This window comes from Trichosurus vulpecula, chromosome 5 (genome assembly GCF_011100635.1).
Source record: "Trichosurus vulpecula isolate mTriVul1 chromosome 5, mTriVul1.pri, whole genome shotgun sequence".
NCBI lineage: Eukaryota > Metazoa > Chordata > Mammalia > Diprotodontia > Phalangeridae > Trichosurus > Trichosurus vulpecula.
In genome coordinates this window covers 70,698,452-70,717,433 of record NC_050577.1, presented here as the reverse complement: position 1 = coordinate 70,717,433, position 18,982 = coordinate 70,698,452, and the positions used below count along the sequence as shown (strand labels likewise).

At 36.8% G+C, this 18,982-nt stretch overlaps 2 protein-coding genes across 4 annotated transcripts in view; both read right to left on the bottom strand.

Annotated features, from left to right (window-relative positions):
- ZEB1 (zinc finger E-box binding homeobox 1) overlaps window positions 1-18,982 on the bottom strand; it is a 210,662-nt gene that overhangs the window by 155,657 nt on the left and 36,023 nt on the right. The window contains exon 1 of one of the 3 annotated variants that reach the window (XM_036759424.1): window positions 1,340-1,489. The exons of the other annotated variants lie outside the window; for them this stretch is intronic. The gene's annotated coding sequence lies outside the window, so the exon portion shown is untranslated. Of the gene's footprint in view, window positions 1-1,339; window positions 1,490-18,982 lie in introns of those variants that run through there. 3 annotated transcript variants of the gene reach the window in all.
- On the bottom strand, window positions 14,323-14,764 carry LOC118850198 (40S ribosomal protein S15a-like). Its single transcript, XM_036759425.1, has one exon. It carries the CDS (start codon window positions 14,759-14,761, stop codon window positions 14,369-14,371), a length of 393 nt encoding a protein of 130 aa, XP_036615320.1. The 5' UTR covers window positions 14,762-14,764; the 3' UTR covers window positions 14,323-14,368.

Below are 18,982 nucleotides of genomic sequence, written 5' to 3'. Positions count from 1 at the left end.
ATGTATTATCATAGCAAATGTTTAATGGAAATTCACTCCACAGAATTCTGAACTCAAACTGTTTTTAAATACTCTAAAGAATAGAACTATCTGAACTTAGAAAATTTGAGGGGTTTGTACCATCTGCTTATCTCTTTCTTGCTACCTCTGATGGTATCATCACCTGAAATACCCTGCTATGTAAATGTTCCCAACACCCACGCTCCCATTTAGGTCTGACAAGTATTAGAACTTGATCAGGCTTCACCAATTTTGATGTGGTAACATTCTCTGATGACAGCACAAGTTTGAGAACGTAATAGTTAGTAGACACCATCTGCTAGTTTGATGAACACTGTGAGACAGTAATTCGTCAGAAAATCTACCAAGTCTAGGGAAAGGGAACCAACTTCCACTGCTAGATAGCAGGGGGCTGTTATCTCCCATGAAAAGACACTGTAACAACCTCTACAGAGGTTAAGGGGAAAAAGCTGAGAAAGGGAAACTTTGTTAGAAAGAGAATTTATTGATATGTGGGTAAACAAAGTATTAAAATGACCTGAATCTGGTGAAAAATAAAGCCAAATGGTTTAAGCAGTACGGATCACTACTGCACAGTGGGAAAAATATGGGAGACAGGTAGAGGTACTTGACTGCATAACTAAATTGTTTAGTATTATACAATGTTTTCAGTTCTAGTATTTTCTCTGGGTTTGTTTTTTTATACATCTTCAGTTTAGCACAGTTTTTAGTGTTTGCTTATGTTCTCCCATTAAGCTATTATGGCAAGGAATTTTAAACCTATGTTTTTAAAAGGCTTATTGCATTCTTGGGTATAATTTTATCATATCCAAAGTCAATTCCTCCCACCCCAATGGGATGACTATTTGTAACAGAAATTAAAGAAAAAACAAGAAGCTTCATGACAACAAGCAGAAGTAATATTTACTCAGTGATAAGGAATACTTGTGCTTTAAAACAGAAATAAACCAATCTGTCAGATTACTATAGCGCAACCTAGTCCTAATAAAATCTGATCTTTAACTGCATAACTGTTTTTAAAAGTTAAGTATGACAAAAATAAAAATTTTAAATTGATAATCTGATTATCTCATGTACCACATGCATGCTGTCACTCAAGTACAGCTGATATAAACAGGTTTATATTAATATTATAATTACCAACATAATCTATTCTCATTCCATAAAAGCGCTGATTTTTTATTACTCACGTTGTAATCATTAAAATGAGCAAAAGTTAAGATATATCAGTTATATTCCTATTTGAAAATGTAAGTGAGAAAGTAAAATTATGGTGATTTTACATAAACATATTATAGTTAAAATGAAAATTTCTTACCCTTTGATTTCTCTTCGATGACTAGTCATTCCTTTAGACTTTCTTGATAGGGCCCGCCTATGTCAAGCAGATAGTAGCCAATCACAAAAATGGCATTGGATGCTCAAGTCTTCAGACACGTGTCCTTTCGGCCAATTGCCAGTTGAGAATTTAAACTGAAAACTAAATTACCCAGACTTTATTAAGATGCTCCCAGACCCAACAAATGTTCATGAGAGAAGAATCTGTACTAATGGAAACTGAAAGCAAAGTATCTTCTCACTAGTTTTTCTTCCTTCTAGGCTTAAGAATCAGAAGATATAAACTGAAAATAAACAAATGGGTAATAAAAATAGCCTCAATACATATTTTCTGAGGATAGAGTTTAAATAAATCATTGACAAAACTGTTTCCCTCAATACCCTGCAACCAAGAGTTACATAAAACAAAGATGACATTTATATATTGGCATTTATAATTTAAATACATTGTATTTAGAAGCACTGTAAAAATATAATCAAACACAAATACTTTTTAATGTGTGGCTAAATATCACAGAGAATTTACAGCATTCTTTAAAGATATTCCTGACCTCAGTTTACCAACTATTTGAATTGTTATATTCTTTAATATTGATGGTTGCCACAAACATGTTACACAAACAAAAACTCTAATGTATGACCTGATGAATTTTCAACACCAAAAACATGGGATGCATAATTATTATTATTATTATTATTTTCGTCTTAAACGCCAGGGCACTGTCCACAGTGACTCACTTTGTCTACCTCTCACTTTTGAGTAAGACGGAGAAGACAAGTACTTCTGCTCCTATTCCTGCTACTTTACACAAATAAACCCAGTACTTCAGTATGGCTTCCAGTTTTATCTTACAGAGTCCTAAAATAATTCAGCTTGCCTTTAGTACAGTAGCTCACTTCAAAGCATAGCTGTTATGCACCTTGTCATTTTCTATCCTTATCATAAACCCAGTTCCATGAAATCGAATGAAAATGAGAACAGTCTTTATGTCAGTGGACCAATTGTACTCCATATATTATGGATGTCTCCCTATGGACTATCCTTACCACTGACAAAGTTGATCCCATGTGTGAACTACAGTTCCTCTATATTCATATGCAGAAACAGTGTCATTGCTAATAGAGAAGAACAGAAGCACAGATTACAAAATTATCTAGACTTGAGAAAAAAATGAGACATTCAGATATACTTATATATCTACCTCCTCCATACCTAGTCCCAATTCCCCCTTTCCTGGCATAGCACCATGGGAAACAGTTGAGAGTCGGATGGACAACAAATGAGAGAAAATCAGAGATAATTCATGAAGTAAAGAATGCACTTTTCTTGTTTGGAATTTGCTCCATTGAAGCAAGGCAATCTAAGAATAGATAAATAATTTTTATTGAAAATCCTAACCAGAAGTGATATTTACTGAAAAGAGCATTGTCTGAAGTGCAATGACAAAATGCAAAAATGAAGACACAGTTCTTAATATCAACAAGTCTACATAATCTAATAGTGCCTAAAATACAAAGTCCATAAAGACAAATTTAAAACAAAAGGCATGACCAATCACATAGACACTAGTGTCCTGTAACTTAGATTGTAGGAGCTGAAATAAGCCTTAGAGATCGTTTCACCAAAGTCTTTCATTTCACAGATGACGAAATTAAGGCTTGTGTGAGCTCACACGTGGCCGGCAGGGACAGAGCTGAGGTGAGGATCACAGGGTCATGCAAATAACAAGGGCTGAAGGGGTCTTAGTGGTTATCGGAGTAAGACCCAGAAAGGTGAATGACTTGCTACAGTTCCACGGGAAGCAAGTAGCAGAGAAAGATTCTGAACTTGACTCCTGTGATCCCAAGCTCGGAATTCTTTCTACTTGCCCAGTGCTGCTCATTTTGTTGGCTCCTGGGTCCATCGTGTTTCTACCACACCATTCTGCTTACAACTACATGTGACCAGAATGAAAATTTTGATCTAGGAGCAGCCTTATAACAAGGGAAGTCATCTATAGCCAACTCTCAGTTTGCACACGAGGAAACTCAAGTCTAGGGAGGAATGACTTCCTCACCCAAAGAGTAAAGATCTGAATCTTTCCACTCTACCATTCCAAGCAGACACAGACATGTGGGGTTCGCTCGAGTATGCTCTGCTTGGAGAAGCATCTTTCAATCAATCATAGCACATAGGGTTATTTTCTTCTCTTGTTCAGCCTGATGAGAACCTCAAAGAAAAATGTCATTAAATACAGAGGAAGGCTGTGAAATCACCCAGGTTTTCACTAACTGAAAGAGATATGAAGAGAAATTTCTTGGGTAACTTAGGTTAGGAAATTAAACTTCGACCACCATGACAGAAGTATAAAGTAGAGGCGATGCTGATGTTCTTAACTGTATTCATCTTACTAATGTTTCAATACCATCATAACTTGGTTCCTAATATAGAAGAAAGATAATCAAGTCAACTAAGCCAAGGGACAAAGAGTATGGATAGAATCCTACTAAACAAAGGGCATTACAAAGAATTCTGTACATCAAAACCTCTTTTGTGCTCCCTTTGATGGCTCACTAGTCCTAACTGATGACAACGAATTCTTTAGAACAAATACTGCTCTTGTGCCTGTATAAACAGTCACTCTCTGAGGAAGAACCTAAAGGTGGACTCTTGTTGATACTGTCAATAAGTAGTCACGTCAACTGCTCTCTCTTCTCTACTGAATCTCAAACATGCCAGTCCTAGCCACCAGGGAAAACCACTGACACAACCAAGTCAGGAATGTTAGACAAGGAAAGATGGAGGAGGTGAGCAAGACTGTTGTTCTCCTGCCTGTCTGTTTTGTGAATTCTTTAGTTGCTTTCAAGGCTCAGCTCAATGATTCTCCCAGAGGTGAGAGCTTCTCCTCCCTGAAATGACCTTGTATTTACTCATGGGTTCATATGTTGTTTTCTCTCTGGAGCTTGTAAACTCCCCAAAGGCACAGGCTGTTTGCTTTTTATCTTTGTATCTCTAGTACCTACTTGAATACCAGGAACACAGCAGGTGTTTAATACGTGCTTACTGAATTAAATAACTCCTTCTTTACAGAATTCAAAATACTTCTTTTAGATTGGTAATTGAATACGATTTAGTGTTTCACCTTTGATGCTTACAGACTAAGAGTGTAAGTTCAAAATCTACTATAAGAAAAGGCTATCCCTCAAAATTTGTTATAATAGCCTTGGGTACCATATAAAAGTTGCTTTATACTTTCCTATATTTCATTTTATCCAGTTCTTTATAGAAGATTCGAACAACTCAAGTATTACCAGGATACTCCAAATCAGGTCAATAAGCATTTATTAAGGGCTCACTACATGCCATTCAAAATGTCAAAAGTTGTGGATACAACGATAGAATCACTCCTTACCTTCAAAGAACACACATTGTAATGAGAAACACAACTTATAAATATATAACTGTAGATACAAGATAGACAAAGTGGATGGAAGGTCATTTCAGAGGGAAGACCCCAGGGCCTAAAAGAGTGGTAGTAGAGACCAGAAAAGGCCTCCTGCATAAGATAGGATTGGAGTTGAGTCTTTAAGGAAGTCAAGAAAAGTAAGAGGCACAGGTGAGAGAGACTGGATTCCAGGCATAGGGGACAGCCAATGCCAAGGCATGGTTGGAGTACCATTTGTTAAAGGGCTTTGAATAAATAAAAAAGCATTTATTAAACTTCTACTATGCACCAGGCACTGTGCCAAGTACATGAGATACAAGAATAAAAAGGAAACAGTTCCTCTTCTGAAGGCGTGTATACCCTAAACAGTAAGTAACATACAAAGGAATTTTAGAGAGAAGCAGCAGCACTAACAACTAGGAATTTGGGCTAAGATTCCAGAGTTGTCCCTTGACTGCAACAAAGAAGACTGACACAATTCTGTAACATGAACTCACAGAAAAAAGAATATCAGATGAATAGGTAGAAGTAGGAATTCCAAAAAGAAAGGTCATAGTGAGATTTCACTAAGTTCTAAAGATAAAGACTAACCAATGGTCTATCTTTTCCAAGTCACAACTCACAAGCTATTTCTAGTAAAGAATAACAAGTAAATTAGTTTTAACAGGTTATAAAAGTTATAGTTCACATAGAAAATAACCAATTCTCCATTGAATGGGCAAAGAACCTTAAAAACCAACTCTGACTCTCTCTTTCCCTCCCACCAGACATTCTGTGTTCTTTGCTCTTGACTGCCATTTATTACAGAAACAGAATCAAAAATTTTAGCATTTAAAAACAAAAGCTTTTATTATCATTGAAAAATTTTAATCACAGAGGCATGCTATATTTTAGAAGCTTATTTACATTCTATCTGGATGCTAAGCAATATAATTTAACATGAATATTTGAAAAGGTAGTTCTTATGAGTACAACTAAAACTCTCCAGTTAACCGAAGATATTCTATCACAGAGAGTGACAATCATGGTGATGGCAGGTTTTTTTTTTAACATTTCACCTAGCATTGCAACAAATATTTTAGCGGAAGGTAGAAGGAATCTCTACTTAGCACAGAATTCCAAAAAATTATTTCTTTATCTTCTCAAGAGCAAAACTAATACGGCTGTAACAGCAATTTTTACCTTAAGCTAATAATTCCTGCAGGGAAAAAAGTGCAACTGGTAAGAAACAGGTTCATGAGTCACTTCTGGCAAGGGATTCTGTACATCAAAATGAAAAACCCAACCTTTTCTATGATATTTGTGCCTTTACAATTTTAGTGATGTTGGGTTATTAGAGGAATGGTCTATTTAAATCAAAAGAGAAAGAGGTATGCTTGCAAAGATGCTGGGTTGATTTATATAAAACTTTACAGATATTGTAGTAAGAGGCTGTAACTTAAAACAGAAAAAGCATTTGTCCAAATAATCAGTTGTACTAATACCACCACTAATTGAATACTCACATTTTCCCTTAACCTTTCAGAATGGCTAAGATTAATAAATGAAGAAGGCCCCCAAGTAGAATGAAAATAGCTGTCACAAAACTACCCCTTGTACCTTGCCTTATCCTTGCAGACACACAACTTATATGACTATCTTATTTAAGATACTTGAGGTATAGACCAATATCATCTCACACTGTATACCCAAATAAACTCCAAATATATACATGACAAACATATAAGGTTACATATGAGGCAATTAGAGGAGCAAAGATGAAATTACTTTTCCAACTCTTGGTTAGAAGAAGAGTTCAAGACCAAAGATGGGATACAGAAAATCACAGAAGATAAAATGATAATTTTGCTTATATGTAATAAAAAAGTTTTTGCATACACACACAAAACCCAATGCAGATAAGGCAAACTAGGGAAAAAAACCTTTGCAGTACGTTTCTCTGATAAAGGTCTCACATCCAAAACATGTAGGGAACGAATTCCAATTTATAAGACAAAGCTACTACAATAGATAAATAGTCAAAGGATACGGACAAGCAATTTTCAAAGGAAGAATTTTAGCTGTGAATTAGTCAATGAATTAGTCCAGACATTCTGGAAAGCAATTTGGAATTATTTAACCACCAGCCCCCTCCCGAGTCATTAACCTGGGACTTTCCTGCTACTAGGCCTATGTATCAGAGAGATCAAAGAGGAAAAGGACCAATATGTATAAAAATTTTTCTAGCAGCTCTTTTTATAGTAGCAAAAAACCCCTGGAAACTAAAGGGGTACCCTTCAGTTGGGTTAAGACTGAACAAATTATGCTATGTGAATGTAATGGCATATTGTTGAGCCACAAGAAAGGACAAAATGGACATTTTCAGAGGAAACTGGAAAGATCTTTATGAACTGATGCAGAGTAAAGTGCAATTCAGACAATGAACACATCAATGAAGAAAAACTGCTTTGAAAGACTTGAGAACTCTGATCAATGCAATGAAAAACCACAAGTCCAGAGGACTTAAGATGAAGCATGCTACCTATTTCCCAACAGAAAAGTGATAGTCTAAGAATGAGATATATATTTTTGTACTTGGGCGATGTGAGAATTTATTTTATTTGACTATGTACATTTGTTGAGTGGGTTGATCTTTTAAAAATAATTCAGTTGGGGGAAGGAAGTGGGTAGGAAAAAATAAATGCTAATTAACTGGAAAAATAATACTATTAAATTTGGAAGAAAAAAAATTATATGCACTGTCCTTTATCAGTACCAAATTATTTATTGAGATCCTACATAAAGTTAACTAACAATGCAAAGCAGTAAATAATAAATGCCAAAAGAATGATATGATATATGCTACAGGACTTCTAAGTAAAGAGGAATTACTTTCAACTAGAAGCCGTCAAAGATTTCACAGAAGAGGCTGCAATGTGAATGAGCTGGGCCTTGAATAATGTATGGGATTTAGATAGGTAGAGGGTGGAGGAGATGTCAAATGAAAAAGCAAAAGAGACAAGAGGGAAACACCAAGCTTCCTTTGGGTGAGGAATAGCAAGCTAGGGTTATGAGTTTAGCTAGTACAAAGTTTACTTACTGAGATCATGAAAGAGGTAATGCTAGAAAATTAGGCTGGAACTCGTGGTTTGGGATTTATCCTATAGGCAACAGGGAGGTCACGGAAGGCTTTTAAGCAAAGGAATCACATAATCAAAATGATGTCTCAGGAAAATTACTTTGGTAGCAGTATGGACGTTGTGTAATTGCAACAGATTTGGAAGAATTCAGATGGTACAGTGCTCAGCAAACACCGGAAAAAATCCATGACGACTGCCTGTTGGTGAAATAAATGTGCAAGTGAAAAAACAAGGGAGCAACAACGACTCTAGGTGGTTCAGATAAGACATTTGCAGCACCTGGACCGTACAATGTTGAGCTTTTATTACCTGAAGTGCTGATTCAGTTCCCAGAAATCTCACTTATTCAGAATCTTATCTCTTCACCTTGTCCTACCACATCATTCCTGGTTCAAAACCTGTCAGTGAGTCCCGACCGCTCATAAGATTTGGACTTCTCAGAAAAGTATTAAAAACCTTCTATTCGGACTTCCCTACCACCCCAAGTGGACTACTAGCTCTTCTCTGACGTCATCCTGCCCTCTCAGTGGTACGAGCTCAGGTCATGGCCCACGTCTGGAATGCACACCCTACGACACCTATGCCAGATAAAATCCTCCTTTTCCTTTGAATCCTGGATCAGGTACCCCCTCTTCCATGAACACTCCCAGATTTCCCCAACTCAAAGTAATGTCTCTTCCTCCTCAAAACAGTTTGATCTGGATCTCCACCCCCTCCCTTTAAATCACATTCTACTGGGTTTTGTACTTCTAAATTTTTCTTATCTGTGACTTTAGATCCTTAGCTCCTCAACAGTGGAACTGTCCTATTTTATATCCTTTATCCCATTTATCTTGAACATAGTTGGCATTTAATGTATTTGTTCAATAGAATATTTTACTTTAAATAAATATAATAAAAGTTGTTTTAAGAATTCTGCCCAATATGCCTGATGTATTTTTATATGACATAATTTACTCTATTGAAATTCATTCTGGATATGGAAGAAAAACAATTCAAAAGTTTATTTGCAAAAAAGAATTACTTTAAAATCATGTTTTGCGTCACTAAGAATAAGATCACCTGAGACAAATACAAATTGTCTGTAGCGTTCCCGTGTTGGTTTGTCCGTGGAAGGTCTCCCTTCACGTAGCACTGCGGCTGTAATTCTATCCCTATGAGGGCTACCGCAAGAGAGCCGCTGGGTTAAACTGAAGATGAACCTGAGCTGCCATAGAGATTAGGTAAACCATAGTCTGATTTATTTGTATTTTGCCAAGGCTTCATGATTACCATCTCATACTTCTTTTAACTCACAGACTGGTAACAACGTCATTAGCACTACCCCAACTAGTTCTTAAACTGAGTAAATGACTTAATGATCTTCTGCAGGCAAATCCCCAATCAACTAGAAACTGTAAATGCAGACAGCAATATAAACAAAGCTCCGCTGGGTTCTATAAAGAAGTATTTCCCTGTACGACACCGTCCTCACCCTCCATCTTCCCGTCCTACAAACCCAGGAAAATAACTAATTCCATTCATTTGATAGCCAATTAACAGACAGTAAAACTAAGGCATATGGATTCTAGGAGGCCTAACCCACATCGCAGAGATGATTAGTACCAATATAGTATAATATATTACACACAGAACTCCAAACCTAATTTCCAATGTTCTTTCATAAGGGTCATTATCGTGAAACAAGCCATGGGGAAAAAAGATTTCTTATCAGTCAATAACCATTTATTAAACATTATATAAAGCATTATATATTAACCTCTGGAAGCTTTGTATATAAGTTTGTTTTCTAATTTATTATATAGGGAATTAGAATGAGATCCTCCCAGAATGCTTTATGGCTGCTTATATGTGGACACCACAATATCTAGAGAACCCAATGGCGAAAGATATGATACAAAGGTGGCGGGAAGGAGGTACAGGTAGGCCGCAGTCCATTTTCAGTGATGATCTACATGTAATAAGTAGAATAAAAGATCTTGTACCATAAATGTATAACCTGAAAAAGGAGATGGACTAGTCAGATGGCAATCCTGGAGGGACAAAAAGCAGACAACCTGATATGTACTAACGTCCGCACAGAGGGGCACATGAACGAGAATCACACAGGATGAGAATACGCGGATAGCTTGCAACCTGCACTGATTAAGGGCCTACTCATCTCACGATATCACATATACTGACATACTATCGGATGAAGGCAAAAGTTAGATAATTTCAAGAGTCCAAAAAATGATAAGAGTCCAAAAAATTACAAATTCCATGGCCTGTAAAGATTATTTTCCTTTGCCATATGACTGACAACTCATTAATGGGAACTATTTCTTTTCCTTAGAAAATGAATGAAACTAAGTAACCAATCCTGAAAGTTAACATGTCAGTGACTAAATTTGGCTCCACACTTTTCTTGTATTACTAGTATTAGCAAGTTGAAAATTCTAAGAAATGTTCACAAGCATAAAATGGATCACAATTCTATCTAAAAATATGAATTTGTGACAAGTTATAAATATTTATAATTAACTTACCTAACTCTAAGATCCCCCAAATATGGAACAATTAGACAAGTTTTATTTCAAAATTCTGGTTCCCTTCTACCTCTTAAGTTACTATTAAGTTTTATACACCTGGACTTATCATAAAATCTAGAATATCAAATAGCTAACTTCCAACCTTGAGCTGTCTCTGAGGCTAAATAATATTTGCAAGAAACTAATATAGCAACAGTTACTTTTGCCAACTAAATTTATGAGTTCTACCAGAATCTCCCACAGTTGGTATTCCTGATAAATAGACTCTGTATGAAATGATTTTTCTTCAGTAACTTGAGTCCCTGATTATAAATATGGGAGCAGAATCAGAATACCCCAGCCAGAGTGGAAGAGAAACACTTTCAGGATCAGAACTAAACAAGAAGTAGGAACAACAGTGATTTGGGTGCCCACTGCTCACAGCACTGCATGCACGTCTTATATTAGCACTTCTTTTCCATACTTGCTAAACAACTATATTTGTAAATAATGCACTTGACAGAGAGAACAAACTGAAAATGACCGTGATAATAAGAAAGGAGGCAGGAACAAGGATCTTTGGCTTACCTTTACTTCTTCAAAAGTTGAACATCCTGCCATGTATACATACCATTCATGTATACTTGAAGTCAAATATGTGATTTAGAAACTACGTGTCTATTGCTAATTGATGGCCAATGAATACTATTTCTAAGTTTATCATTCCTAATTATAGCAATGTAAAATAAATTTTCATAGCACACAGTCATGCAAACACATAATAAATTTAGAGGTCTTAGGGCAATTTTATAGCTTTAAAAATTGCTGTATTATCTGTATGGCTTCTACATAACCCTTACCTTGGCATAAAAATAGTACTTTAGCTTTAGTCTTTTTAGGGTTTAGCCTTAGGATCCTAGAATCACTGATACAGAGAGCTGTAAAGGTCTTTAGATGCCAGTTAGTCCTACATGTTCATCTTACAGGTGAACAGATGAGGACACTGACGGCCCAAGTGGCTGCCCACGGTCACGACTGAGCGGGATCAGGAGAGTCAAGACTTGAATCAGTGTCATCTGACTCGAAAGCCAATGTACTGGGCTGTTTTCCTAGGGGATTATTAATGACAAGATTTCAAGACTGCTAGATTTGATGGACAGATCATTTACAATTCCTAATCTTTCTATATTTTGGTAAAATTTATTTATATATTTTCTTCAAAGTTCTAAGGTTTAGAATGACCTAGATATGTATTTTATTGCCATGACTGATCAAAGTAATGTGGATGCCCTCTTGTCACACTGTTTTTCAAGATATCATAATAATATGGATTTCATAATCTTCTAATATTCTTCTGATGTAGGTAGCTCACAATGTTCAAAATAAATCAAAGCCCATTTATCTAGTAACTTAGATTTACAAAAATAGCTGAGAACCAGAAAGAAAGTTTAAGGGAAAAAAAGTCTGTCCAGTCAAAACTGATTTCATTCTTTACGCACTAAAAGCTACAAAGATGTGCTTTCCTTCTGGAGAGTTTCTCTGTCCTTCACTCCGGGCCAAGTTACTCTTAGTTTACTTACATAACCCCTACATACTTGGCTACGTGCTTTCTCAACTCACCAGGTATTAGAATTGACCAGTGGACCATAGATTTAGACCTAGAAAAGACCTTAGACACCTTAGAAATCAATCTCCTTCATTTTACAGATGAAGAGACTCATGGAGAGAACTTAAGTGAATTGCCTGGGGTCAATATGGACCTAGTGATTTGCATGTTTGTCTCACCTTTTAAGCAGTGAACTCCCGGAGGACAGACGGGGCTATTTTTTTCCTTTCTTTGTATCCCCAGCATTTAGCACAGTGCCTGGTATATAAAGAGTTGTGCCTAGCGTAAACTTCATATGCCTAAATGACCCTTCACCATATTATACGGCACAATACAATAATTAAGATCGGTAAATGATAACCCTGATTCAACAACAAAGTTTTAAATTATGTTCTGTATACTCTAAGATGGAAGGGTGTGATAAAAATCTAAAACACATCAGGAATTGTAAAAAAAAAAACCGTGGCTCTGAAAGTATTAAAGTTTTGGTTACATGGAAAATGAATGAATAAAAATCATTCATTAAATTCTTACTCTGTCTAGATATTTTAATAATTCATTCATTTCAATAAAGCCATATGTGTTATTATTTGTCAATACCAGGATACATTCACATGTTGATGGCCTTGTTAATTCAGCAAGGCAAACACATACACACACACACACACACACACCCTCAATATTCCAAAATCCAAAATGAAAAAAAAAATCCTATCAATTAGGCCTGTAATGAATTAAATCATTTCCTTACAAAGTTTATAGTCTTTACCTTTACCTCAGAGATTCTATTGCTACTCATAGAGCTCCAAGGAGGTAAATGATAAAAACGAAGGTTTCATATACACCTACATATTGAGAGTAGCACTTGGTGGTAATAAAGAACAGGAAAAGACAAGAGATGCTCATTGTTTTGGGAACGGTTCAACACACTGGGGTAAGTGAATGTAAGGGACACTACATTACTGCGCTGGGAAAAAAAGAAAAGCAGCAGATATATAGGAATTGATGCAAAAATAAAATTAGTATAATCAAGAAAACAATATATATGACAATAGCAATATTAAGAATACAACAAAATAACTGAAACTGAGTGCAGTAAATTATACTGACCAAGACTGGCCCCAAAGAAGTAAAGTTACCTCTCTCCCTTTTTTTTTTTTACAAAGGAGGCATACTATGATTGTAGAACATTAGCAGATATCAGACTTTTTTCAATGTGTTGGTTAATTTTGTTCATTTTTTTTCTTTTTTCATTCTTTGTTACAGGAAATGGCTGTCTGGAAGGAAAAGAGAAATTATGCATTACCTAGATGAGGAAATGTGGGTCCTGTAGAAAGAAAATATAATAAAATTTCTTTTAAAAATTAAGTTAGTCACATCCAAATTTAAACGTACATTTGAAATCTATCTAAAGCTTGTAGAATAAATTGTCACTTTATCATAGTGGTTTTGTTTTCAAAATAGTTGATATAAATTGTCTTATCTATTAACTGTCTGTCATTCAAAACTGAAGATGAGTTTCTGGTAGTAGAAAGATTGAGATATGTTAATGAGGACTTCCCTCTCCCAGTGTTCTAATATTCATTCTCATTCTCTCTCTCCCTTCCACCCCACCTCCTCCCTTCTATACAATATCTTTTTGTCTTTAGCCCAGGAAGAAAAATCCACCTTGTTTAGTACCAAAAAGGTACGAGGTTCTATCTATGTATCTATAGATATAGATATTCATATCATATACAATCTCAACACGGGATTTATAGATGCTCAATCTTTGATCATTGCACAGAGTAGGTTTTTAGGAAATCTTAATAGCAGAGGTGCCAAAGCACAGCCATACCATTTTAAACAGGGCCTCATACAATAGTCATCTTGGCAGTAGGTAATTCAACATGTGTGACCCTTTGCACAGCAACAATTCTAAACTATAACAGCCAAGACTGTAGTCATCTATTTACTTCATCACCATCATTTAAAAAATGACAAAAGAGACAGGTGAGGTACAAAGAATTAACAGGGTACTGTTTTTCAAAAGAAAGCAAAGCAATGATGAAAAGAAAAGTCCAAGAATAGCCAAAGAAAGACACAAACTAACAACTAAGAAAGAGGTATTCGGATTTTTTTAGTTCTGGTTGTACTTGTATGAAATAGATACTACTAAATTGCCTAGTTAATGCTCATGAAATCTAATACATGCAAAGAAATCAAAAGATAAAAGTCTGAGTATATGCGCTGAAGTTGATAAAGTTTGACTAAAATTTTAAAAAGGAAAGTGACTAGCTATATGAGTGGGTTTCTATTTTTTTTTTTTTGTCCATTGGAGCATTTTATTGGTATGTTTGTTTTACACCCTTAGAAAAAGAATCCCAGGATTTTTCCTCCTGTGTGTTTTCGTCTTGCTTCCTCATGGTCCATGATGCCAGCTGAGGTTGTAAGCACAATAAACCCAAACTGACGGGATGGTAGGAGATTATTCTGCCACTTTTCCAGATCTTTCAATTGAACATCAAATCTGGGGCTGATTACACCACACTTGTTTAATCTGCCCGTGAGGTTCACAACAATTTTCCCTGCTCTGTGATCATCAATGATCTCAAATTCGCCAATATAACCATGCTGCATCATCACAGTTAAGAACCGGACGATTACTTTGGAGCACGGCCTGATGAGAACCTGGCGTTTTCCTCGCTTTTCTGCGTTGTTGATGCTTTTGAGAGCATCTGCCAGGACGTTCATGAGCACCATGGTGGCAGCGCTGCAAGATGGCGGAAAGAGGGGTTTCTATTTTATAAAGATGTCACTGAAATATAGCTAATTCACCCTTTAGAAGATTCTGCAAATCACATTCCCCCTTTTTATATCTGAACACAGAAACAATCATGCAAACTAATCAAGAGGATTGTTTGAAGGGATCAATTTTTACACAAAATGGGGCTTAATTATGGAGTAGTCTAAGTAAAAATAAAAGTTTCTCTTAAATGACAAAAACTGAATGATGCCCATTTTTTCTACTGAGAAGTTTGAAAACACTGTCAGGAAAAAAAATAAGACACAAACTTTAACTTTTTCTTACTTTCTTCCTAGAGACTCATAATACATAATTTCTTCAGTCAGAATAAAAGTACTGTAACATCTCATTTTTAGTCACGATAAAGAAATGTGTTGTCCTATAAAAGCATTTTCTAGGTAAATGAAATATCCCTTCTAAAGCACCAATACTTTTTTTCTAATTATTTTAGGGAAACATAAAAACAATATATTTCAGTACCTTTACTGGTTATCAGTCCGATCACTGACTGTGAAACAATGTTCTGTAATACAACAGAGTAGGATGGTTATTACTACCCTAGGCTCGTATCAATTACACTTTTTTTTTTACATATTATCCCTATGCTCCTAGTATGCTCATTTTCCAAATTTAATGGGCTCCTTTTACTTTCTTCTAAATTCTTAGCTCTGTCCCAAATGGCAAAAGTTTCCTTAAGTATGATTTCCAAATAAGTAGAACGTAAATATATCTGGTCAAGAGTTTCTGGGGAAAGTGGAAATTGATGACAGCACATAGAGCCCTAGACTTGCAGTTGGGAAAACCTACGTTCACATTTTGCCTCTGACCCTTATTAGCTACGGCAATGTCACTGAACCCGTTTGGGTGGAGGAAACTTCCAAATATTTGGGTGTCACAGCAAACAAAAGTACTGAACTGGAGTCAGGGAGACCTGAGTTCAAATCTGACCTCAGATACCTGTCAGCTGTGTAACTTGAGCAAGTCACTCAGTTTCCTCAACTGCTGCAAGGATTAAGAGAAATAACATCTGTAGAGAGTTGAGCAGTGTCTGGCACCTAGTGGGTGGTCTAGAAAAGTTTCTGTTTAAGAATTCTTTCCTCTTGAGCAATCACAAGCCACACTGCTAGATTGTGACCCCAAAGATCCTGACAGGTACAACTGAGAGAGTGCACAGAACTTAAAATGAACTAACAGAGATAAACGGAAAAGTGAATCTACACAAAGAAAGGAGGAAAAGGGCACACATACACACATGGGTGTGTTTGTATATGTATATATTTAAATTGTCCTACAGACACACAGATACATAAATACACACACACATATGAAAAGCACTTAGTGGTTTTTGTCAGCTACACATGTAACAGGAGTCAGCAGTCAAAAATGTCCACGTAAATTCTGGGTTACACGAATACAAGTATAATGGCCCAGACAAAGGTGGTGATGGTCTAGCTACATTTCATACTTGTCAGACCATATCTGATATATGGAGTCTAGGTCTAGATGTCATATTTTATAAGGGACACCGTCAAAACTGGAACAAGCCAGAAGGAGGCACCTAGGATTACACAGAGACTAAAAGTTAGGCCATAGAGGACTGACTGAAGCTATTAATAATGTTTAATTGGCAAAATTACAAAAAAGGGGGAATCACGAATGCTGTTTTTAAACATCTGAAAGGATTAGGCCTGTTCTGTTTTACTCTGGAAGAAAGAAACAAGTGAAATCTACAAGAGGCTGATTTTCATTCACTAAAAGGAAAAACTACCTAACAATTAGGGATGCTCCAAAAGAAACTGGCTAGCTTGGAGGAGAGTGAGGTCCTCCTCAGGGGAGGCCTGCTCACAGAGGCCAGATCAGCTGTCACAGATAACCTCCAAGGTACCTTCTAACTCTACCCACTCTGATTTCAGTTCTCCTCTCAGTCTAGGCATGGGTTAAATCATCTATAAAAAAGTACCACCTAGCATGTATATGAAAAAAAAAAAAACTCCACAGAAGCCTGCTCCAGTGTTTAATCATCCTCATGGTGCAGTTCTTCTTATGGTTAGCATATTATTTTCAATTTTAACCTAATTTTGTTTCCTCTTGTTCTGAGGAGATTCACAACTGATTAATCAGGTTCCTTCCTTAAGATGTACTTCAAAGATAGTTAAAGGAGGCATTTTGAGGTTGTTTTTCCCCCTCAATAGTGGTGATATATTATTTGTTCCATCTCAAGGTCTTCCTTGGTCTTTCTTGTGACTAAGAGAAGGCACTTAGAAGATGACAGGCTGGGGTTAGGAATGCAACAGCCTCACAGAGAGTGGCTGATGCACATGGGAATTAAACCTGTGACTTAAATCTGTTGAACACCACTCGCTGCACAAATTAAAGTGAATGGCCACCCACAACAACTCTCCTTACAACTCCTGTGTAACTCTCATTGTATCCTCTGTTCCCTCTAAGTTAAATGTCTTCTAACTCCAACAGTCAAAATTCACCTGACATCAACATTTGATGTAACTAGAGATATTTAGTCTAGAGAAAAGGAAACCTGTCTCTCCCAAACCTCAAGTGCCTCCTACCCTCCCCTTTCTTTCCTAGATGTCCTGGCTTCTATTTTATTGAGAAAATTCAATAAGAACTTAAAAGTGTAGTTCTCTTCTCTCATAGTTACACATCAAAATCCCACCTTATCTTCGCCCCCCAGAGCTCTACTCTTTTTTTGGTCATAGTTAATCCTTCTACTTGTGTCCTCTCTCTGCTCCTCCCTCAGGAGCTTTTCTACTAGTAATTCCTAACAGAATTGGATGGAACATTGGAGTTCATCTAGTTCAACTCCTTATTCTTGCCTCCTTTTTCTGTCCTCCCTCCCTCCCCACCCACCCCAGGCCAAAAAAGAGGAATCAAACCAGAGGTTACAGGACTTGGCAAAACTATACAGATAGTGAGGAGTTGAGCCGGGTCTTTTGGCACCAAATCCCCCCCTTATAGTTACACCCTTGTCACAGTCGACCTTTCTTCAAAAGACAACTCATTTTCTTAAAAAAAAATTCTGCCCCATCCTCTAAACTTGCCTATTACTAGGGAAGGTACTACTGCCCTCCAGTTTTGCAGAAGGTGGGGTTTTCAACTGAGACTTAAAGGAAGCCAGGAGATCCAGGGAGCCTCAGAAATGTTAAGGAAGAGCATTTAGGCAGGGGGACAGCAGACAACAAGTGCCTGGAGTCTGGGAAAAGCAAGGAAACTAGTATCACTGATTTTAGAAGATGTAGAAGGCAGTAAGGTGTGAGAAGGGAATCTATCATTTTGCCAGAGGTTACTCCCTTACTTTCTCCTGGCCCCAGAGTCCTTGCAGGCTCTTCTCTCCATGCCTTTTCTAGTCCATCTTCCAAAAATCAGTCAAATGAGTCCTCCTCAAGTACGAGTGTTCCACATCACTCCTTGGCTCAAGACTTCCAGTAGCTTCCTGTAACCTCTGGGATGAAATACTAAGTGCTAGCTGGAACCTTTATTTTCAGACTGATTTCACATCATATCATGGCACTGTCCTTCCCCCCCTTTATTTTCAAGCAAAACTGACTTCCTAGATGCTGTTAGCCCCTTGCATTTCATGCTCTCCCTTCTTGCCTCTGGCTCAAAATGCCACCTCCTTCGTGAGGCCTCCTGTGGTTAGTGCTTCCCCTTCCTCTCCCTGAAATTACTTTGTATGGATTTCATATTTTATTTATGTGTTCCTTGTTTCCCCCAAGTAGAATGTCACCTTCTTGAGGGCAGAGGCTGTCTTTATTTTGATTTCCTCAACAACTATGCTCAACAATAAGCATACTATGTATGTTTGCTGAACTGAATTGAAGGGGTGTGTTCAGTTATAACAGAAGTGTTCAGTGAATGAGGAGGAAAACCATGAGTATTGTGCCATAGAAGCCAAGGGATTTTAAAAAAACAGTGATTAACAGAGTCAAATGTTACAAATAGTTAAGGATAGAAAAAGCCACTGAATGTGGGGATAAGATGAGAGAATAGTTTCAGTGGAATGAAAGATACTGGAGTCAGAATATGCACAGGATTAATTAGGGATTGGGTCTATATTGAGGAAGTGAGGTGACAAGCTTTTAAAGACTCTTAGATAAGAGTTTATTGTCCTCTTTCACACAACAGATAAATAATAAGCCTAGAATTTGTTATCCTGAGAT

Coding starts and splice junctions, on each gene's coding strand:
- LOC118850198 (XM_036759425.1), bottom strand. CDS start 14,761: ATGGTGCTCATGAACGTCCTGGCAGATGCTCTCAAAAGCATCAACAAC.